The 23,556-nt window shown below is 45.0% G+C and overlaps 1 protein-coding gene across 2 annotated transcripts in view; it reads left to right on the top strand.

The window, feature by feature from the left end:
- Positions 1-22,556, top strand: part of faxcb (failed axon connections homolog, metaxin like GST domain containing b) — a 102,123-nt gene extending 79,567 nt beyond the window's left edge. For both annotated transcript variants that reach the window (XM_078541320.1, XM_078541319.1), the window contains 2 exons: positions 18,539-18,655; positions 22,243-22,556. In XM_078541320.1, the coding sequence (XP_078397446.1) occupies positions 18,539-18,655; positions 22,243-22,541 (416 nt within the window). In that variant the 3' untranslated portion in view covers positions 22,542-22,556. The remainder of the gene's footprint in view (positions 1-18,538; positions 18,656-22,242) is intronic.
- The last annotated feature ends 1,000 nt before the right edge of the window (positions 22,557-23,556 follow it).

Here is a 23,556-nt window from a genome sequence, read left to right as displayed (position 1 = left end):
CCTTTCTTACGAGAGGGATTGAACATAAAAATAAGGATGTTATGCTTCAATTATACAGGGCATTGGTGAGACTGCACCTCAAACAATGTGTGCAGTTTTGGTCTCCTTATTTAAGGAAGGATGTAAATGCATTAGAGATGGTTCAAAGGAGGTTTACTAGATTGATACCTGGAATGAGTGGGTTGTCTAATGAGGAAAGGTTGGACAGACTGGGCTTGTTTCCGCTGGAGTTTAGAAGAGTGAGGGGTGACTTGATTGAAGTATACAAGATCCTGAACGATATTGACAAGGTAGACGTTGAAAGGGTGCTTCCTCTTGTGAGTGAGTCCACTGGAGGAGGAGGCTCCACAAATATCCCCATCCTCAATGATGGAGGAGGCCAGCACATCAGTGCAAAAGATAAGGCTGAAGCATTTGCTGCAATCCTCAGCCAGAAGTGCCGAGTGGTTGATCCATCTTGGCCTCCTCTGGAGGTCCCCAGCATCGTAGATGCCGTTCTATAGCCAACCTCGATTCATTCCACGTGATATCAAGAAATGGCTGAAGGCACTGGATAGTGCAAAAGCTATGGGACCTGATAATATTCTGGCAATCGTACCGAAGACTTGTGCTCTAGAACTTGCTGTGCCCCTAGCCAAGCTATTCCAGTACAGCTACAACACTGGCATCTACCCGGCTATGTGGAAAATTGCCCAGGTATGTCCTGTACACAAAAAGCAAGACAAATCCAACTCGGCCAATTACCAACCCATCAGTCTACTCTCGATCATGAGTAAAGTAATGGACGGGGTCATCAACAATGCTATCAAGTGTCACCTGCTTAGCAATAACCTGCTCACTGACGCCCAGTTTGGGTTTTGCCAGGGCCACTCAGCTCCTGAGCTCATTACAGCCTTGGTTCAAACATGGACAAAAGAGCTGAACTCCCGAGGTGAGGTGAGAGTGACTGCCCTTAACGTCAAGGCCGCATTTGACCAAGTGTGGCATCAAGAAGCCCGAGCAAAACGGGAGTCAATGGGAATCAGGGGGAAAACTCTCCGCTGGTTGGAGTATTACCTAGCACAAAGGAAGATGTTTGTGGCTGTTGTAGGTCAGTCATCTCAGCTCCAGGACATCACTGCAGGAGTTCCTCAAGGTAGTGTCCTTGGCCCAACCATCTTCAGCTGCTTCATCAATGACCTTCCTTCCATCCATAAGGTCAGAAGTGGGGATGTTCGCTCTTGATTGCACAATGTTCAGCACCATTCGCAACTCCTCAGATACTGAAGTAGAACATCTCCAAATGCAGCAGGACATGGACAATATCCAGGCTTGGGCTGACAAGTGGCAAGCAACATTCTCGTCATACAAGTGCCAGGCAATGACCATCCCCAAAACAAGAGAACCCAACCATCACCCCTTGATGTTCAATGGCATTACCATCACTGAATCCCCTACTATCAACATCCTGGGGATTACCATTGACCAGAAACTGAACTGGACTAGCCATATATGGCTAAAAGAGTGGGTCAGAGGCTAGGAATCCTGTGATGAGTAACCCACCTCCTGAATCCCCAAAGTCTGTCCACCATCTATAAGGCACAATTCAGGAATGTGATGCAATACTCTCCACTTGCCTGGATCAGTGCAGCTCCCACAACACTCAAGGAGCTTGACACCATCCAGGACAAAGCAGCCCACTTGATTGGCACCACATCCACAAACATTCACTCCCTCCACCACGGACGCACAATAGCAACACTGTCTACCATCTACAAGGTGCGCTCCAAGAATTCACCAAGGTTCCTTAGGCAGCACCTTCCAAACCCACGGCCACTACCATCTTGAAGGACAAGAGCAGCAAATAGATGGGAACACCACTACCTGGAAGCTCCCTTCCAAGTCACACGCCATCCTGATTTGGAAATATATTGCCGTTCTTCCACGGTCGCAGGGTGAAAATCCTGGAATTCCCTTCCTAACAGCACTGTGGATGTACCTACACCACATGGACTGCAACGGTTCAAGAAGGCAGCTCACCACCACCTTCTCAAGGGCAACTAGGGATGGGCAATAAATGCTGGCCCAGCCAGCGAAGCCCACATCCCATGAATGAATTTTTAAAAAATTCCCTCTGGGATGTATCTGCTCCTATTTGTATCTGTATTTCCCATTGGAATGTCTCATGCAAAAATACAAGCATTTGAACAATGATGGACAAGACAAGGCATTTTGTGCATCCAGTATGTCCCACACAATTGTGATACCTTATGCATCTCCACCTTACCCATGAGATCTCCCAGACAAGGTGAGAGAACAGATAATTTTGGGGAAACAAATATATGAAATTCTTCTCCAGCCTACCCATATAATCAAACCTAGTCTTGCCCTGAATTCACTGAAGCGTGTACCTCTTGTAAGAGTTAATGTCCCCCGCTTCCCACAACTTGAAATAGATTCACATCTTGCTGGAAGGAATTCGGCAAATTGATGTCCAATGCATGGGATGACAGCTTGTTCCAGAAATGTGTTATTCTCTGGAGGAGGAAAAATCACCTCCTGATATCGAATCTAGATCTAGCCTAACAAAACTTAAAATTGTGTCTCCTGGCCCTCTCTGACCTATTGAATTGGAACAAATTATCAACTGGAGCACAGTCTATTCCCTTCATCATTTTATAAACTACAATCGGAACATCCCTCAGTCTTCTATAAACTTTAGATTTCCAACTTTTTTAGCCTTCCTTGACAAATAAAATGCTTTATTCTTGGAATTAATTTTGTGCTCCCTTAGTACCCTTTGCAAAGACTCAACATCAATGAGGAGACCCAAACTCAACACAGTATTCTAAGTGAAGTCTTGTAAAAGGACAAAATAGAGTGCCTCGACTTATATTCAATTATCCTATGAATGGACCTAATATTCTACTTGCTCTAGCAACGCTTCACAGCATGAGAGCACACAGATCTCTTTCTGCACATTTAATGCTATTCCCTAAGAAAGTTAAGCATTCGCCCTGCCCATATGCATAGTAATACACTTATCCAAATTAAACAGCATTTTCCCAGTCATCAGCCTAATCTCCCAACACATTAAGAATTGCTTGAAGCAATTGAGCTTTGTCTGCAGTCTTAACAGATTTTCACATCATCTGCAAAGTTGCAGTTCGTGCCCCACCGCCTACATACAATTTAGAAAATAATTTAAGGTACTGAATCAGTTTATACCCATAAAGAGCAAGTGCTGTAGTTGCCAAAAATACATTCATGGACAACTGAAGAGGTAAGAAACAATATAAAACTAAAAGAAAAAAGAGTACAAAAATGTAAAAATCACACAGGTCTTGGTGAATGGAAAGGAAACAAAGAGCATCAGAGGGTTATGGAGAAGATGATGGTGACAGCCTTCTGTCTCGTTAGGTGCATGGTGATCAACACCGTGTTAAGCATTGCTTGGCATGGCACGGGAACCCCACTTTGGCTTGGCAGCCTCTGCCAGATTTTCTGCAGAGAAAGACAGTGGGCTGAGAAGGTGCAGGATTTGCTGGCCTTTGTTTTTTCTGGGCCTTCTTCTTGGCCAGCTGAGCTTTTCATTTCTACTCACCTCCAATGCCCTTCCAAACAGTCATCCTCCAAAGGTCACGATCATCAGTAATTGTCTCCCAGTTGTCAGTGTCATTATCTGCCATCTTCATATCTGACTTGCAGGTGTCCTTGTAGCACCGGTATGGATGCCAGAGTCTGAAAACACTGTGAGAGGAGAAGTAGGGGGAATCTGAAAACAGAAAAGAGAGGAGAGTGCAGGGGGAGACTGAAAACAGGACAAGAGGAGAGACCAGGGGGAGTCTGAAAACAGAATGAGGAGAGAGCAGGGGGAGTCTGAAAAGAGTAAAAGAGGAGAGAGCACGGGGAGTCTGAAAACAGGGTGAGAGGAGAGAGCAGGGAGTCTGAAAAGAGTGCTAGAGGAGATAGCAGGGAGTCTGAAAACAGTCCTAGAGGAAAGAGCAGGGAGTCTGAAAACAGTCCTAGAGGAGAGAGCAGGGAGTCTGAAAACAGTCCTAGAGGAGAGAGCAGGGAGTCTGAAAACAGTCCTAGAGGAGAGAGCAGGGAGTCTGAAAACAGTCCTAGAGGAGAGAGCAGGGAGTCTGAAAACAGTCCTAGAGGAGAGAGCAGGGAGTCTGAAAACAGTCCTAGAGGAGAGAGCAGGGGGGGGTCAGAAAACAGTGTGAGATGAGTAAGCAGCGGGAGCCTGAAAAGAGCACAAGAGGAGAGAGCAGGGGTTCTCTGAAAACAGGACGAGATGCGAGAGCAGGGGGAGCCTGAAAACAGAATGAGGAGAGAGCAGGGGAGTCTGAAAACAGAATGGGGGGAGAGAGCATGGGGAGTTTGAAAAGAGAGTGAGAGGAGAGAGCATGGGGAGTTTGAAAAGAGAGCGAGAGGGGAGAGCAGGGGGAGTCTGAAAACCAAACAAGATGACTGAGCAGGAGGAGACGGAAAACAGAATGAGAGGAATGAGCAGGTGAGTCTGAAAACAGGGCTTGAGGACAGAGCAGGGTGAGTCTGAAAAGAGCACAAGAGAAGAGAGCATGGGGAGTTTGAAAAGAGAGCGAGAGGGGAGAGCAGGGGGAATATGAAAAGAGCACGAGAGGAGAGAGCAGGGGGAGTGTGAAAACAGAACGAGAGGAGCAAGCAGGTGACTCTGGAAACAGAATGAGAGGAGGGAGCAGAGGGAGTCTGTAAACAGCGCGAGAGGAGAGAGCATGGGGAGTATGAAAACAGAACAAGAGGAGAGAGCAGGGGGAGTATGAAAACAGGGGAAATGGAGAGAGCAGGGGGAGTATGAAAACAGAACAAGAGGAGAGAGCAGGGGGAGTATTAAAACAGAACAAGAGGAGAGAGCAGGGGGAGTATGAAAACAGAACAAGAGGAGAGAGCAGGGGGAGTATGAAAACAGAACAAGAGGAGAGAGCAGGGGGAGTATGAAAACAGAACAAGAGGAGAGAGCAGGGGGAGTATGAAAACAGAACAAGAGGAGAGAGCAGGGGGAGTATGAAAACAGAACAAGAGGAGAAAGCATCGGGTGTCTGAAAACAGGACGAAAGGCGAGAGCAGAGGGTGCCTGAAAACAGGACAGAGGAGAGAGCAGGAGGAGTCTAAAAAGAGTACGAGAGGCTAGAGTGAGGGGAGTCTGAAAACAACGCGAGAGGAAAGAGCAGGGGGGTCTGAAAACAGCACCAGAGTAGAGAGGAGGGAGAGTCTGAAAACAGCGCCAGAGGAGAAAGCAGTGGGAGTCTGGAAACGGAATGAGAGGAGAGAGCAGGGGGTCTCTGAAAACAGAACAGGAAGAGAGAGCAGGAGGAGTTTGAAAACAGAACAGTAGGAGAGAGCATGGGGAGTATGAAAACAGAGCGAGAGGAGGGAGCAGGGGGAGTCTGAAAACAGCACGAGAGGGGAGATCAGGGGGAGTATGAAAACATAACAATCGGAGAGAGTAGGATGAGCCTGAAAGCAACACGAGAGGAGAGATTAGCGTGAGTATGGAAACAGGGCAAGAGGGTGAGTAGCGGGAGTCTGAAAATGAAACAAGAGGAGACAGCAGGGCAAATCTGAAAACAGAACGAGAGGAGAGAGTAGGGTGGGTCTGAAAGCAGGGTGAGAGGACAGAGCGGGGGGAGTCTGAAAACAGAACGAGAAAAGAGCAGCAGGAGTCTAAATACAGCACGAGAGGAGTGAGCAGGGATAGTCTGAAAACAGTGTGAGATAGAGATAATGGGGGTGTCTGAAAAGAGAACGAGAGGAGAGCGCAGGTGGAGTGTGAAAACAACGCGAGAGGAGAGAGCAGCAGGAGTCTGAAAACAGAACAGGAAGAGAAAGCGGGGGAGTCTGAAGACAGCGGGAGAGGAGAGAGGAGGAAGAGTGTGAAAACAGCGCCGGGGAGAGAGCAGCGTGAGTCTGAAAACAGAACAAGAAGAGAGAACAGGGGGAGACTGGAAACAACACAAAAGGAGAGAGCGGGGGGAGTCTGAAAACAGCACGAGAGGAGAGAGCAGGGGGAGTCTGAAAACAGAAAGATAGGAGAGGGCAAGGGGAGTTTGAAAACAATGCGAGAGGGAGAGCCGGGGGTGTCTGAAAATGGAACAAGAGGTGAGAGCAGGAGGAGTCTGAAAACAGGGCGAGAGGAGAGAGCAGGGGGAGTTTGAAAGCAGCGCGAGAGGAGACGACAAGGGGAATGTGAAAACAGAACAAAAGGAGTGAGTAGAGGGAGTGTGAAAAGAGGATTAGAGAAGAGAGCAGGCGGAGTCTGAAAACAGAACGAGAGGAGAGAGCAGGGGGAGTTTGAAAATAAAATGAGTGGAGAGAGGAAGGGGGGTCTGTAAACAGCACTAGAGGAGGGAACAGGTGGAGTCTGAAAACAGAGCGAGTGGAGGGAGCAGGTGGAGCCGTAATTCAGCGCGAGAGGAGAAAGGGAGAGTCTGAAAACAGATCAAGAGGAGAGAGCAAAGGGAGCCTTAGAAGAGCGCGAGCGGAGAGAGCAGCGGCTGTCTGAAAACAGCATGAGAGGGAAGAGCAGGGGGAGTGTCAAAACAGAGCGAGAGGAGAGAGCAGGGGGAGTGCAAAAACAGAAAGAGAGGAATACGCAGGAGGAGTGTGAAAAGAGGATTAGAGAAGCGAGGAGGTGTCTCTGAAAACAGGAGAGAGGAGAGAGCAGCAGGAGTCTGAAAACAGCACGTGAGGGGAGAGCAATGGGAGTCTGAAAACAGTGCGAGAGGAGAGAAGTCGGGGAGCCTGTAAACAGCGGAAGAGGAGAGAGCAGGAGAGTGAAGACAGGGCGAGAGGAGAGAGCAGCTGGGGTCTGAAAACAGAGCGAGTGGAGGGAGCAGGTGGAGCCGGAATTCAGCGCGAGAGGAGAAAGGGAGAGTCTGAAAACAAAACAACAGGAGAGTCCAGGAGCAGTCTATAAACAGTGCAAGAGGAGGGAGCAGGGGGAGAATGAAAAGAGTGAGAGAGGAGAGAGCAGGGGGAGTATGAAAACAGTGCAGCGGGAGAGGGCACGGGTAACCTGAAAACAGTGAAAGAGAATAGAGAAGGAAGTGTATGAAAACAATGCGATAGGAGAGAGCAGGGAGAGACCGAATACAGAACGAGAGGAGAGACCAGGGGGAGGCTGAACACAGCGTGGCTAGAGAGAGCAGGGGAGCCTGAGAACAGAATGAGGAGAGAGCTGGGGTTGTCTAAGAAGAGCGCGAGAGGATCGAGCACGGGGAATCTGAAAACAGGGTAAGAGGAGAGAGCAGGGCAAGTCTGAAAACAAATTGGGAGGAGAGAGCAAAGGGAGTCTGGGAAAAGCGCAAGTGGAGAGAGCAGTGGCTGTCTGAAAAAAGCGTGAGAATGAAGAGCAGGGGGAGTGTGAAAACAGAGCAAGAGGAGAGAGCAGGGGGAGTGTGAAAACAGAGTGAGAGGAGAGAGCTGTAAGAGCCTGAAAACAGCACGGGAGGGAGAACCAGGGGAGTCTGAAAAGAATGTGAGAAGAGAGAGCAGGGGGAGTCCGTAAACAGCACGAGAGGAGAGAACAGGTGGTGTCTGAAAACAGTGCGAGTGGAGAGAGAACAGGGAGTCTGAAAATAGCACGAGAGGAGAGAGGTCAGGGTGTCTGTGAACAGCGCGAGAGGAGAGAGCTGGGGGAGTCTGAAAAGAGAACGAGAGGGTGAGCGGGGGAGGCTGAGAACAGAGAGAGAGGAGAGAACAGGGAGTCTGAAAACAACAAGAGGAGAGAGCAGGAGGAGGCTGAAAACAGCACGAGAGGAGAGAGCGGGGGAGTATGCAAACAGAGCAAGAGGAGAGAGCAACGGGAGTCTGAAAGCAGCGCGAGAGGAGAGAGTTCAGGGAGTCTGAAAACAGCACGAGAGTAGAGAGCAGGGTGTGTCTGGAAAGAACACGAGAGGAGAGAGCCGGGGGAGTCTGCAAACAGAGCGAGTGAAGAGAGAACACGGAGTCAGAAAGCAGTGCGACAGGAGAGAGCATGGGGAGTATGAAATCAGCGCGACAGGAGAGAGCAGGGGGAGTATGAAATCAGCGCGAGAGGCGGGAGTGGGAGAGTCTGTAAAGAGAATGAGAGAAGAGAGGAAGGGTGTTCTGTAAACAGTGCGAGATGAGAAAGCAGGGAGTCTGAAAACAGCGTGAGCAGAGTGAGCAGTGAGAGTCTGAAAACAGTGTGAGAGGGAAGAGCAGGGGATGGGTGAAAACAGAACAAGAGGAGAGAGCAGGGGCAGTGCAAAAACTGAATTAGAGAGGGGAACAGGGGGAGTCTGAAAACAACGCGACTAGAGAGAGCAGGGGGAGTCTGAAAACAGCGCGACTAGAGAGAGCAGGGGGAGTCTGAAAACAGCGCGACTAGAGAGAGCAGGGGGAGTCTGAAAACAGCGCGACTAGAGAGAGCAGGGGGAGTCTGAAAACAGCGCGACTAGAGAGAGCAGGGGGAGTCTGAAAACAGCGCGACTAGAGAGAGCAGGGGGAGTCTGAAAACAGCGCGACTAGAGAGAGCAGGGGGAGTCTGAAAACAGCGCGACTAGAGAGAGCAGAGGAGTCTGAGAACAGAATGAGGAGTTAGCTGTGGGGGCCTGAAAAGAGCGCGAGAGGAGTGAGCATGGGCAATCTGAAAACAGGGTAAGAGGAGAGAGCAGGGCAAGCCTGAAAACAGATTGAGAGGAGAGAAAAGGGGGAGCCTGAAAACAGTGTGAGGGTAGAGAGCAGGGTGAGTCTGAAAAGAACGTGAGAGGAGAGAGCAGGGGGAGTCTGAAAACAGTGCGAAGGGAGAGAAAAGGGTGAGTCTGAAAACAGAATGAGAGGAGAGAGCAGGGGAGACTAAAAACAGTGTGAGAGGGGAGACCAGGGGATGTCTGAAAACAGCGCAAGAGGAGAAAGTCGCGGGAGTCTGAAAAAAGTGAGAGGAGAGAGCAGGTGGTGTTTGAAAACAGAGCGAGTGGAGGGAGTAGGTGGAGCCGGAATTCAGCGCGAGAGGAGAAAGGGAGAGTCTGAAAACAGAACAAGAGAGAGCAGGAGCAGTCTATAAATAGCACAAGAGGTGAGAGCACAAGGTGTGTGAAAAACGAGAGCGAGAGGAGAGAGCAGGGGGAGTCTGAAAACAGGACGAGAGGAGAGAGCAGGTGACTCCGCAAACAGAATGAGAGGAGAGAGGTTAGGGAGTCTGCAAACAGTGCGTGAGGAGAGAATAGGGAGAGTCTGAAAAGAGAATGAGAGGAGTGAGGAGGGGGAGCCTGTAAACAGCACGAGAGGAGAGAGCAGGGGGAGTCTGAAAAAAAGCGAGAGAGTAGAGAGCAGCGGGAGTCTAATAAACAGCATGAGAAGAGAGTGCAGGGGAGACTGAAAACAGAATGAGAGGGGAGAGAAGGGCGAGTCTGAAAACAGAGCGAGTGGATGGAACAGGTGGAGCCTGAAAACAGCGCGAGAGGAGAGAGCAGGGGGAGCCTGTAAACAGCGCGAGAGGACAGAGCAGGGGGAGCCTGTAAACAGCGCGAGAGGAGAGAGCAGGGGGAGTCTGTAAACAGCGCGAGAGGAGGGAGCAGGGAGAGTCTGTAAACAGCGCGAGAGGAGAGAGCAGGGAGAGTCTGTAAACAGCGCGAGAGGAGAGAGCAGGGGGAGCCTGTAAACAGCGCGAGAGGAGAGAGCAGGGGGAGCCTGTAAACAGCGCGAGAGGAGAGAGCAGGGGGAGCCTGTAAACAGCGCGAGAGGAGAGAGCAGGGGGAGCCTGTAAACAGCGCGAGAGGAGAGAGCAGGGGGAGCCTGTAAACAGCGTGAGAGGAGAGAGCAGGGGGAGCCTGTAAATAGCGCGAGAGGAGAGAGCAGGAGGAGCCTGTAAACAGCACGAGAGGAGAGAGCAGGGGGAGTCTGTAAACAGCGCGAGAGGAGAGAGCAGGGGGAGCCTGTAAACAGCATGAGAGGAGAGAGCAGGGGGAGTCTGTAAACAGCGCGAGAGGAGAGAGCAGGGGGAGCCTGTAAACAGCGCGAGAGGAGAGAGCAGGGAGAGTCTGTAAACAGCGCGAAAGGAGAGAGCAGGGGGAGCCTGTAAACAGCGCGAGAGGAGAGAGCAGGGGGAGCCTGTAAACAGCGCGAGAGGAGAGAGTAGGGGGAGCCTGTAAACAGCGCGAGAGGAGAGAGCAGGGGGAGCCTGTAAACAGCGCGAGAGGAGAGAGCAGGAGGAGCCTGAAAACAGAACAGGAAGAGAGATCGGGGAGTCTGAAAGCATTGCAAGAGGAGAGAGCAGGTGGCGTCTGGAAGCAACGCAAGAGGAGAGAGTAGCGGGAGTATGGAGTAGCATGAGAGGGTGAGCAGGGGGACCCTAAAAATGGAACAAGAGGTGAGAGCAGGCATGTCTGATAACAGCGCGAGAGGAGAGAGCAGAGGATGTTTGAAAACAGAACGAATGGAAAGACCAGGGGGATCTTGAAAACAGAACGAGAGGAGTGAGCAGTGGGAGTCTGAAAACAAAACAAGACGAGAATGCAGGGGGAGTCTGAAAAAATGCAAGAGGAGAGAGAATGGGGAGACCAAAAACAGTGTGAGGGGAGAGAGCAGGGGGAGTCTGAAATCAACGAAGGGAGAGAGCAGCCGAAGTCGGGAAACAGAATGAGAGGAGGGAGCAGTGGGAGCATGGAAACAGGACCAGAAGAGAGAGCAGGGGGAGTCTGAAAACGTGGAAACATAAAAACATAGAAACTAGGAGCAGGAGTAGACCATTCGGCCCTTTGAGCCTGCTCCGCCATTCATTATGATCAAGGCTGATCATCCAACTCAATAGCCTGCTCCCGCTTTCTCCCCATATCCTTTGATCCCTTTTGCCCTAAGAGGTATATCTAGCTCTTTCTTGAAAACATACAATGTTTTGGTCTCAACTACTTTCTGTGGTAACGAATTCCACAGGCTCACCACTTTCTGGGTGAAGAAATTTCTCCTCACCTCAGTCCTAAATGGTCTACCCTGTATCCTGAGACTGTGACCCCTGGTTCTGGACTCCCCCACCATCGGGAACATCCTTCCTGCATCTACCCTGTCTAGTCCTGTTAGAATTTTATAGGTTTCTATGAGATCCCCCCTCATTCTTCTGAACTGCAGCAAATATAATCCTAACCGACTCAATCTCTCCTCATTTGTCAGTCCCGCTATCCCAGGAATCAGTCGGGTAAACCTTCGCTGCACTCCCTCTATAGCAAAAACATCCTTCCTCAGATAAGGAGACCAAAACTGCACACAATATTCCAGGTGTGGTCTCACCAAGGCCCTGTACAATTGCAGCAAGACATCCCTGTTTCTGTACTCAAATCCACAGACTATGAAGGCCAACATACCATTTGCCTTCTTTACTGCCTGCTGCACCTGCATGTTTACCTTCAGCGACTGGTGTACAAGGACACCCAGGTCTCGTTGCACTTTCCCCTCTCTCAATTTATAGCCATTCAGATAATAATCTGCCTTCCTGTTTTTGCTACCAAAATGGATAGCCTCACATTTATCCACATTATACTGCACCTGCCATGCATTTGCCCACTCACTCAGCTTATCCAAATCACACTGAAGCATCTCTGCATTCTCCTTACAGCTCACCCTCCCACCCAACTTTGTGTTATCTGCAAATTTGGAGATATATTTAATTCCCTCATCTAAATTTTGGCAGGAAGAATAAAAAGAAGCATATTATTTAAATGGTGAGACATTGCAGAGCTCTGAGATTGTGACACATCCAATGGTTAATGCTAAGTTGTTCAAATCCCAGAGGGAAACTTGAAACAACAGTCCTAACCAATATTTGCAATTTGTATGTTTCAGGCTTTGAATTCAGTAGTAATAAGACCACCGAGTCTCAAGAGGTTTTTATAAAACTAAATTAAACATTTATCAATACAAGAAAGATTGTAAGCACATACATATGTCTACAAAATCACTATTAAAATAACTACTAAAATTCCCTAATTAATCTGACTCCTAGTTACACCTCTGTTAAGGCAACAGTAAAATGCACAGATTTAAACAGATCCCTGGCAAAGCACATTCTGGACAGTACATTCAAAATGAGTTTCTTTCAGCTCTGAGTCCTTGCAGACAGTGGCTTGAGACTACAGGCTAGAGGCTTTAGATCTTAGAATCCCTTTCTTTTTACCAACAGCCTTCTCTTCCTTTGTTCATATTTTCCTCTTGAATGCAAATTTTCATTGTATCACTATGTTTTTTTGAACTTTACCTCTTCTAATAATAAGACCCTTTCATAATACCCACTTTATTAATAATCATTGGGAAAAATAAACAAACACATTGTTTCTGAGCTTCACCTGGTTTGGTGTAATATTTCACCCCCTCTCTTTGAATCCGAGCTACACTAATTTGTTTAAAGAAAAATGTAAATTAGCACCATGTTTACCTAATTAACATTTCAAACCTACTTCTCTTCTATACATCAAAGCCTCCAGACCTTTAATCCAATTAAGACACATGTACACTTACACACACATATAGACAGAGACACCGCTAAACTCTATTTTAAAATAATTCCCAATAACATTATAGACGTTCTTATATCTTCTTGACAAGATGCAGAGGGATTTGGAAAGCGCATGAATCGCAAAAGGTTAGCATGCAGGTACAGCAAGTAATTAGGAAAGTAAATAGAGCGCTATAATTTATTGCAAGGGGAATTGAATGCAAGAATAGGGAGGTCATGTATCAGTTATACAGGGCATTGGTGAGGCCACATCTGGAGTACTGTGTACAGTATTGGTCTCCTTATTTAAGTAAAGATGTAAATGCATTGGAAGCAGTTCATAGAAGGTTTACTAGACTAATACCTGGAATGGGCGGGTTGTTTTATGAGGAAAGATTGGACAGGCTAGGTTTGTATCAGCTGGAGTTTAGAAGAGTAAGAGGAGACTTGATTGAAACATATAAGATTCTGAGGGGTCTTGACAGGGTGGATGTGGAGAGGATGTTTCCTCTTGTAGGAGAATCTAGAACTAGGAGTCACTGTTTAAAATTATGGGTCACCCATTTAAGAAGAGATGTGGAAAATTTTTTTCTCTCAGGGGGTCGTGAACCTTTGGAACTCTCATCCTCAAAAGGTGGTGGAGGCAGAGTCTTTGAATATTTTGAAGGCAGAGCTAGATAGATTCTTGATTAGCAAGGGGGTGAAAGGTTATTGGGGGTGGGCAGGAATGTGGAGTTGAGGTTACAATCAGATCAGCCACGATCTTATTGAACGGTGGAGCAGGCTCGAAAGGCTGAGTGGCCTACTCCTGATCCTAATTCGTATGTTTGTATGGCCAAGGGGTTGTGACCCAGTGGCCAGTTCACTGTACATAAGCTCTTTGGGTATACCGCCGTCATCCATCTGATGAACTTGGCTGAGCCAGCACAGACCCCGTTGGCTTAGCAATGAGCGTATCCTGATGGAATTAGCATGCTCCAGGATTTTTGAGTTGGTAACTCTGTCCTGCCAAGAGATGCCGAGGATATGTCTGAGACAGCAAAGGTGGAAACTATTCAGCTTTTCCTCACACCTAGCATATGTTGTCCAGGTTTCACCACTGTAGAGGAGTGCGCTGAGGATGTGGGGTTGGTAGACTCGCAGTTTGGTGTTCTCAGTCAGGCTGCTGTTGTTCCATTAGCCAATTGATTCATTTTCGTTTCAGTGCTTTTGCCTTCAGCACTGAACACTGACTTTGAAGGTTACAGATAAGGTCTTGGAGGTGGCCTTTCCTCGTGCAATCTCTCTATTCCTGCCTGATAACCCCTCTGCACTCCCTTGAGATGTGTCCTGTTCTCCCGCAACTATAACACGATATGCAAGAATTACCTGAAAATACTGGAATTGCTCTTGGTCCTTCCATGGCAGTGATTGGCTTTTTAACTATCAGTTCTTTAGCCCGGCCACTGTTCTTTACTATATATCAAGCTTGCCCCACAAGGTTCTTAATTCTAACCCATGGAGTTGGTATAGCCTCATCCTACCGTGATCTGGCCTGGTCAAACCCTGCTGATGGTGCAGGAGGAGAGCTGTCCCTGCGAAGAGACAAAGGCCAGAATTTTACGTCCCGCGGGTGGGCGCATGTCTGACCCAAATGGGCGTGAAATTGTGCGAGATGATGTCGGGCAAGCGTCCTGACATCATCGCACACTTGCGCGATATTTCGCTCGGTGGGCACACGCAAAAGTCGAAAGAGCCAACAATTAAAAGGGCATTAATGGCCCAATTGTCAGCGATTTGCCGTGGCTCATCCAATGTTATGGTTGGCAGATGGGCCAATCGGCCAGGCGGGCTTGACATTTTGATGAAACCTCATCCAAAGGCAGGGTGAAGTCTCCATAAGGATTTAAAATAAAAATAATTATCTGCAGACTAATTTTCATGAGGTCTTTTCAGGTGCTTGATTGTGCTGCATGGATGTTTTTGCAGCATTTTTGTGCTTTCTTTTATTATTTGGAGGTCTGCAGCTCCCTGGGGCAGCTGCCTGACTTCAGGGAGCTCAGTGGATGCGCTCACCAACTCCCACGGTGACGTCGGCGCCCGCCCTCTTCACGCCCCCCAATGGCAGTGCTGAGCCTTTCCCCGGGCACATTTCATGCTGGCTAGCCGTTAATTGGCCAGCCAGCGTAAGGTCACGGTCGGATGCCAATCATAAACAGAAGCTTTTTTCACGTCCGCTTGTGGGCCCGCTGATCACGTGCGTCCGATGAGGGAAAAATTCAGGCCATAGAATCCCTTAACTGTCAGGTAAATGCTCTGGATGCTCCTCTGGTCCCTGCTTATAAGACCTGCAAGAATTATTCTCTTACAATCTCCTTCCTCTAATTTTGTGTGTCCCAGCCTGAAATACAGATAACTTTGTATATAACTCTATTGGACAAGTCCCTGACTTAATAGTTCCTAGCTCCTGAACACAAGCCTGTAATGCATTAGATGTCAAACTGTTCAAAGTCGTCTTGTACCCCACTATTCCTCCATGAGGGTTCATCTCATGCTGTGTCTATACTACCACTACCACTACTGGAGTCAAAGCCATTGAAGGAGAAGAACTTTTATCTCCATACTTTCTCCATTATCTTTTAAATCTTCCAAATCACTTGTCTCATCAACTGAACCCTGGGACCTGGTAGTCACTGCTGAGACAACGGCCTGCTGTCTTCTTTGCTTCTTTTTCAACTGCTCAGTCTGTACATGGACTATGATCTATCTCCCTGTGAGTCTGCTTAATCAATTCCCAGAGTGCGCCGTGTGCATCCTCTAATTGCTGTCTGAGACTCGTGTTTTCCTCTTGACACTGTTTCAATGGTTGCTTTACCTCCTTGCAACTAATGCATAACATTCCTTGCTTGTAAAGTCATCATGTTTTGATGCTGTAACACCACTGATGATGGTGCTACATCCCTTTCTAAATTCTGTATCTGCTTTTTTAGCTTTTCATTTTCCTCTTCCACCTTTTACTGAGCACATCATCCCTGTCTGCACAATAAAGAGCTGCATACTTAATCAACCTTGGAGCCTTGTCTGCTGTAATTTTCCCTTGGTCCACCCATTCCTGAATGAACTTTATCGCTTCCTCATAGGTACTCTACTCCCCTTACTTAAACATTCCATCATTAAATCCTGGACTCCCTCCAAGTCTGCTTTGTTCATTCTTCTAATTCTGTTCCTTAAGATATCCACTACCACTGCTCCCATTACAACCACTAGAGCTCCTATTACCCATGTAGACTCATACATCTTAGTGAAGCCTAGCTTCGTGAGAGACCCAAATCCCCAAGCTTCTGAATTACTATCGTGCCAAAATTGTTTAAACTCCTGCTTTCCTTGTCTCGTTTCCTAGAGAAGGCTGGTGATCAGGCAACCAACTCAAGGTCTGAAAACTCGGAAGAAGCTGTCCTTTTTATTCTTCGATGCGCCCTTGGAAAAAGATTGTCCCTTCTTCCCCATACTGCTGCAGTTGCTGTAGGGATTTGGACTCCAGAATAAACTTGAGAGTAAGAAAACTCTTGTTGAGGAATAACAATTTTGGCAAAAAGGACAATCTGTTAACATTTCAAATTGTGGAGGCATGGCACGATTCACAAGTTCAACGTGCTTTGTCTGTCTTGCCTGTGGATCCCGGGACTTCTGGGGTCTTCTCTTCTTGGTTCCTTGAACCTGGTCTCTTGACTCAAGGCATCCTTCAAGATTTTAGCTTAGCTAACTTAACTCTAAAATACAAAACCCTTTGCAGCTTTTAGACTTCACCGCTAGTCGATACTTTTCCAACCCACAACTTCCCAGTCCACCTTAATTGCTGAAGCTATGCACTTCACAGCTGCATGCTGAGTGTTCTCTTTCTTTCTCTCTCTCTGGCGGAAACAGTTTTCTAACAATGACTGTGGCTTTCCCAAAATGACTAAGACTGTACTTTACAATTGATTCTCCGAAGCTAGTCTTTAACTGTCTAAACAATTCCTCGGCAGCTAACTAGTTACATGTTTCCTGTTCACTCTCTCTTAAGGCAATTACCTTAGCCCTGACAGTCCTGCCTTTTTTGGATCCACTGATTGCTAGTATTGGATTCTTACGGCAGTCCTCAGCCCTGTGACAGTTACTTTAATCACTAACTAAGCCTAATACTAGGTTCTTACGGTAAACCCTCAGCCTGTGACAAAGACCCATTGACTAGCAATGTCCTACATAAATGCGAACGTCTGAGCAAGTGCCCTACTCCTAACTCTCTCTCTGGACAAATGCCCCCAAGCAAGTGTTCTGTGCTAACCCTTGGCTAGTGCAAAGACCTCAGTGATGCTCCTCTATTTTTACACCCAAGGTAGCTTTGCAACATGAAGCCCAAGTATGTGCACCTGGATCAACATAACTAACGACTTCTAACCCAATATTGACAACTCTTGACTAATGGGAAGAGAACTTCTAGCGTCTCCACAACAATCTAACCTTAACTTGTATCTCTAACTGGAGATCCTCGGAACATTCTAGGCCAAAGACCATTCTTCGAGTCAATCAGTGTTGCAGCCTTGGCTTCCCTTCTAACTGCTAAACTATAACTTGTATCTTTGACCGGAGGCTCTGGAACATTGAGTTCTCAGGCCACCTTCCTGGCCAATCAACATTTGGCTTCTCTTTACTGTTGACCATACTTGTTGGAGTCCAAATGTGCAAATGTTTCCTGGCTATATAAGAACTCCCAAAGTGCTCTTTCTTAAAGTTACATAAAAGTATTTGGTACTTAAAGAGATACCAACTTTAAGACTTTCATAACAACGCACCCCAAAATTCACGAATCACCCCAATGGTACATACAAATTAAGACTTTTCATCACTAAGCTTAAGTACAGTACAATTTGATAATTTAAGCCTTATTAATTACACAAATGTGCCAACGAGGTGAAGCCTAACAGACTCTAGCACCACTGGACAAGTAATAGGTTAAATTACTCATCATTACATTACAATACACTAGTGCCATACACTTATTACAGAGCAATGTAATGTAATATGTTAGCATTACAGCCAAGTACCCTGATATTGTTGGGCAGTATAGTATTATGCACTAATACTGTTTTAACTTGGTAAGTTGGGTTAGAAGTCGTTAGTTGTGTTGATCCAGGTTTACATACTTGGGCTAAATGTTGCAAAGCTACAGGGGTATAAAATTAGGGGTGCATCACTGAGGTCTTTGCACTTGGTAGGTTATTCTATGAAGGTGTTTCATGTTAATGAAATGTGTGCATAGTATGTGTAGATGTGTAGACTCTGTTAGGAGTGAGGTAAATGATTGGCTGGGTAGTGATCAAACATACCTTGTTCCTTTCTACTTTTTAAATAGTAATTCTAAAAGAACATCCAGACGTAGTATTGTTTTTGTATAAGAATGTAACCTGTGACAAAGACTGAAGGAATGCAAAATAGAAGGATAGGATAATTGAAAGAGAATCAGTCACAGAATCACAGAATTGTTACAGTGTAGAGGGAGGCCATTCGGCCTATCGTGTCTGCACTGGCTGTCTGAATGAGCATTTCACCTAGTGCCATTCTCCTGCCTTCTCTCCGTAACCTTGAAGATAGTTCCTTTTCAAATAATCATCTAATTTCTTCTTGAATGCCTCGATTAAACCTGCCTCCACCACATGCTGAGGGAGAACATTCCAGGCTCTAATCACTCACTGTGTGAATAAGTTTTTCTCTCATATTGTTTTTGCTTCTTTTGCCAATTACTTTAAAACCTGTGCCTTCTCATCCTCGATCCTTTCATGGGTGGGAAAAGTTACCCCCTGTCTACTCTGTCCATTCTGCACAGCTTTTACACACTTTGCCTAGATTCCTGGTTCAAGAACGATGTTGGTAATGGGCAATGAAAAGGTCCCTTTCTATCCTCCTAACAGAAGAGTCGTTTAAGGCATGTGGTTTGGTGGGCGGGGGGGTGGGGGGTGGGGGGGGGAGGTGCGCGGCTAGGAGTGAAGGTAACACTGAGGAGGAAATGGGGAAAAACAAACAATCTATATTGATCTGGTCTGATGGTTTTAGGTGATAAGAAATACATCATGGGCCCAAGACCTTCAACAGTGGATGCTGCTGTATTTGGACAGTTGGCTCAGGCAATGTGGACGCTGCCAGGAACCAGGCCAGAAAGACTTATCAGAGGTAAGAGATTATCAAGGTTATAAGAAAGGTCTCCACAACTCAAGTTAATTACTCAATTTCCTTCTTTAACTCACTCTTTATGCGTGACATTTAAAGTTTGAAGCCTACAAATGATCATTTATGCACATTAGGCACAGGTTGTTTAAGACAATGAAATTGTATAATTTTTAAATTTTTTAATTAAATCATTCTGGTGGTATAAGGATGCATCAAAAAATATGGAAATACATGGGAGGAGTCAACGAGGGGGAAACAAAAACTAAAAAAAAAAAATCACCATAAGCAGCAGAATTATGACTTTGGGCCTGATGTAATTGCTGTAAATTTAAAGCCTGTTTAGCACTGGTGTAAATTCAGGAAATTTGATTTAGCCTGGGAAACAGAACTGTGATAATGAGCTTTAGAAGATTTCCATGGAGATTTCATGGTGTAAAAGATCAAGGAAATTCTGGCATAGTGTAAAAATGGACGTAAATCACTTGCACCTGAATTTCCTCAAACTTTTACATTTAAAATCAGTGGACTTAGGCCATTGCTTCAGCTTAAGTTTTCAGGAAATCCTGTGCCAATTAATAATGTTCAAAATTCAGCCTTTGGTATTTTGAAAAACAGTGACCTCCGGTGGCAATGGTAAGTCACAGCAACCAGTGTTGTGAAATTCTCAATATGGCTGTAGGTGCTATGGGAAAAACATCTCTGCATTTGCTCTCGTGCTTCAAGGAGCTTTCGGAATTATGGCCTCCTGTTACAACTTGACTGCTTGTGATGGAGTTATATCTCTGTAAATCCTATATTACAAATAGTTAAAGTTGATTTGAACTGTGTCAAACAAAATGAATATATTAATTGCGACTGCATTATAGCATAAGGTGTGCAGATATTTTTATTTAATGTATTTTATTAATGATTTAATTTTTAAAGCATATGGTTAACATTATTTTGTGCATTTTTAAGATAGTGCTTTAAACTCTGCAGCAGAATGCAGCTGGATAGATTCCCACAGAAAGGATATAATTGTGATGTATAGAAATACTGTATGCAATCAGAGGATTTTTGTTCACTTTTATTCAATTTATTTAACAGAGATAAAAAAATACTTTAAAAAGGGCTGCTATAACATTATTTGTAACCCTTCTCCACTTGATATGATATATAATTTGTTAGAGATTTGGGCAGTATAATAAATTATTAAGAATGGGCAACCCCATTGTTCTGAAGAAGAGTCACATTGGACTTTAAACGTTAACCCTGTTTCTCCCTCCATAGATGCTGCCAGACCTGCTGAGTTTTTCCAGCACTTTCTGTTTTTATTCAGATTTCATACCGCCTAGAAATACGATGTCTTTTTCTGGAGAGAAAGCACTGGAGTGTCAAACATGTCAATGCTTAAGCACTTGCTTTAGCATCACATCCAGCTTGGCAGCTGACAAACATTGTTGGGTGCTTTACCACACCCAGTTTGCTTTCCCTTGTCCATGTCTTGCCCTTCTTCTCCATGCAGTGTTTGAGAGGCTAACAGAAATTTAGAAAGAAGGAAGGACTTGTATTTATGTAGTATCTTTCATAATCTCAGAATACCCTAAGTCACTTTACTGTTAGGACTTTTGAAATGTAGTTACTGTTGCAATGAAGGTATTGCGACAACCAATTTATACACAGCAAGATCTCGCAAACAATTATGAAATAAATGACCAGATAATCTGTTTTAGTGATGTTAGTTGAGGAATAAATATTCAAGACACCAAGAGAACTCTTTGAATGATGCCATGAATCTTTTGGCAAAAGGGGCCTCATTTTAATGTTCATCTGAAAGACTGCACCTCAAACAGTTTCTCAGTGATGCACTGATGTACCAGCCTAGACCATATGCGCAAGGAATAGATCTTGAAGCCATTGTAAGATTTGTTCCTGGAGTCACACATTATCTAAAATGGGGATCGAGGTCACAAGTGGTTTAAAGCAGTTCATTTAAGAAGCAACAGTTTAGAAATGATACATAAACTAAATAGATAGAAAAGACATGCATGTATCAGGTGAGAATGGTTTATCAGTCCTGGATTGGACAAATGAATGGATGAAGTGGAGTGATGTTGCTCTCTGTAGCTAGCAGTCTCTTCTGTTCTTAGCCTTCTTGAAGCTAACCAGGTTGTTTGGCCAAAGCCAGCATAGAGCCGCCTCGGAAAGCTCTCTGTTGTCCGATGTTTTGTTTTTCCTTTCCGAGTGCTTGCTTATATATCTTATTTCTAGGGGGCTAGAGGTTACCTCATCTTCCCAATTCTCAGCCCCGAGCCCATGAGGTGAGTCTTCGATTATCTCTTGCTAGGACACCTTCTTAACCATATTCAGTTTGATTAGACATGGGGTATGTGATCCCAACTTATCAGACTTAGGCATGTCTTGTACAAGATATCGAGTCATGTCCTTGTCATAGACAACAGGCCTATGCTGTCCTGTGTCTGTCAGCTCTGGTAAGCCACTTAATGAAGGAGAAGGAGAGAGAGAGAGAGTGCGAGAGAGAGAGAGCTATTTCTATAATATTCAATTAATTTCTTAAGATCTTGTAAGTTCATTAGACATCCATTTCTTGTACTGCGACTCAAGGCTGAGAGTTTTATTAGAGAGCCAAGGCTGGAGATCTGAAAGTATTGTGAAGCATTCCAAAGCTTGAAAGATTTTTTGCCCACCTATACAACTACTTATCTGTAAGTGACTGCATCTCCTTAGATCCTGGATCATGACAGATATCTCACCCACACATTAGTCAAGCTGCTTGGCCTTGTGCAGGGGGCATGTTTTCAAATGATTTAGATGAATTCATCTTGCAAACTCAAGAGGGGTCAGCTTCCTTGCTCAGTTTGTGTGCAGGATCCATTGATGTCTTGCTACCGTTCCACTGATGCCGCTTAACTGTCCCCATGGTTTTTCAAGGACTAAACAAGATAAGATCTACTCATGTGGAGAGGTTGATTTTTAATCTTACGGATTATGCACCCTTTTTAAAAACTGCCCCGTCTTCATTCCAATTAAATCAATGTAAATTTGGTGGATTCTAAAATGGGCTCTGCCACAGTTATTCCCAGTGTGCAGTAGATGGAATTTATTCTAAAGAATGATGAAGATCTTACAAGGAAGTTGTCATCTTTCAGATTTGTTGACGCAAAATAGTTGTTCATGTCTTTCAATTGATCAACAAATTCTGAAAACAAATGGTTCGATGTGATTTTCAGTATACATTAATGTCAGGGATTTCTGACCTCATGTGGGCCCAGATTTTGGGAATCTCTGGAAATAGCCATTATTTCAAATCTGGTGAAATGTTTGGAGGCAACAGGGATATTTTCTGTATACATGCAAAATCAAAACTGACATGATCTATCTGGGTGATAAGATTCAAATAAACTGACTTCATGTAAATATAACCATTGCTTTAGCCCAAGTCAAAATTTACCTGTTGCCATACATGGAGATCAACTTATTCTAGATAACTAATGTTTAATGTTTAAAATCTTTTGAGAGGTTATTTTGAAGGCCAGAATGCTCAGAGATGTGGCATAATTTTGTGTACATCCTCCCTGCCTTTTTTTCAGATGAGCTAGTTAACCTTGCCATGTACTGTGAGAGGATTAAGAGGAAGTTCTGGCCTGAATGGATTGAAGAGAGTGATGATGCTTCATATGACAATGAGGATGAGTCCAGTGAGGACAGTTTGACTCCCACCCCACTACAAGACTTCAGCTTGTACTCTCGCACAGAAACTTTTGATGAAGAAGTAACTGAGAACAGCGTTTCCTATTCCCAGACGCCGGACACTGATTATACCGGCCATTCACTCTTCGATTCAGATGTGGAAATGGAGGAGTACACAGACAACGAGCAGGGCAAATAAATAACACCGAAAAACTTTTGAGTTGAAGAGAAGTACATTATTGTATATTTTGCACCTTACTCAGCTAGTCGGGAGATCATTAGGAATCACTCAATACAGGCATTGTTATTTGGACCAATGTGATAATATCACCAGTTACCATCACAGAAAAACTCCAATAAAGTCACTTCTATCAAATGTAAAGTAATTAACTGAGGTATTTGCTTAAGTAAAGCTAATAGAACAACACATTCAGTCATAATAGTCACTGTAAAATATCTAACACTGTGTGCCTAATGTCACAGCATCTGGTTTCAACATTGCAATTCATTATAGCTATGCGGCAAGAACATGCCACATTAATCTTAGATAATTTAAAAGCCACATACATCTAAACATACTATGATGGAAATCAAGATCTGTCATATTATAAATAAGGCCTTTATTGCAAGGCACTTGGATGACTCTGTCATGTACTGTAATACACAAAGATTCATGCTGTAGTTAAAGTTGAAAGTAGATCACTTTCATTTGAACATAGTATATAAATGCCAATTCAATAAGTAATTTTTAAGTGTGCATGGGAAGCAGTTGCGTGCTTAAATGAAATGCACACTTATCTACTAGGTTCAATTATAAATGGATTGAATAAGATTATGTAGGAGTTTTCTGGGATTTTATATATTAAACTGTGTTGCATTTATAGAATCTGCCAATGTGTGAAGTGGACAGTGGTTTTCAACAATGTGTTCTGTAACATACATTCTTAGCCTGTTTGGTTCTCCTTGTTGTGTATTATTTCTATGGTGCAGGACTTGGAAAAAGTGCTGTTTTTGAACACAATTATTGAAATATTTTTGAGCAATTAATATATACTTTCTGTACTGTTAGCTCTGCTGTAAATGGCCCTAATTCTTTATTCCATAGATGAGAAGATACTCAAGCCAAATATGGCCTGGTAAAAGAGAAAAAGTTGCATTTATGTAGTGCCTTTCATGCCTTCAGGATGTCCTAAAGGACTTTTTACAGCTAATGA

The sequence above is a fragment of the Cetorhinus maximus genome, chromosome 5 (assembly GCF_964194155.1).
Source record: "Cetorhinus maximus chromosome 5, sCetMax3.hap1.1, whole genome shotgun sequence".
Classification (NCBI taxonomy): Eukaryota; Metazoa; Chordata; class Chondrichthyes; order Lamniformes; family Cetorhinidae; genus Cetorhinus; species Cetorhinus maximus.
This window is presented reverse-complemented; position numbering and strand designations above follow the sequence as displayed.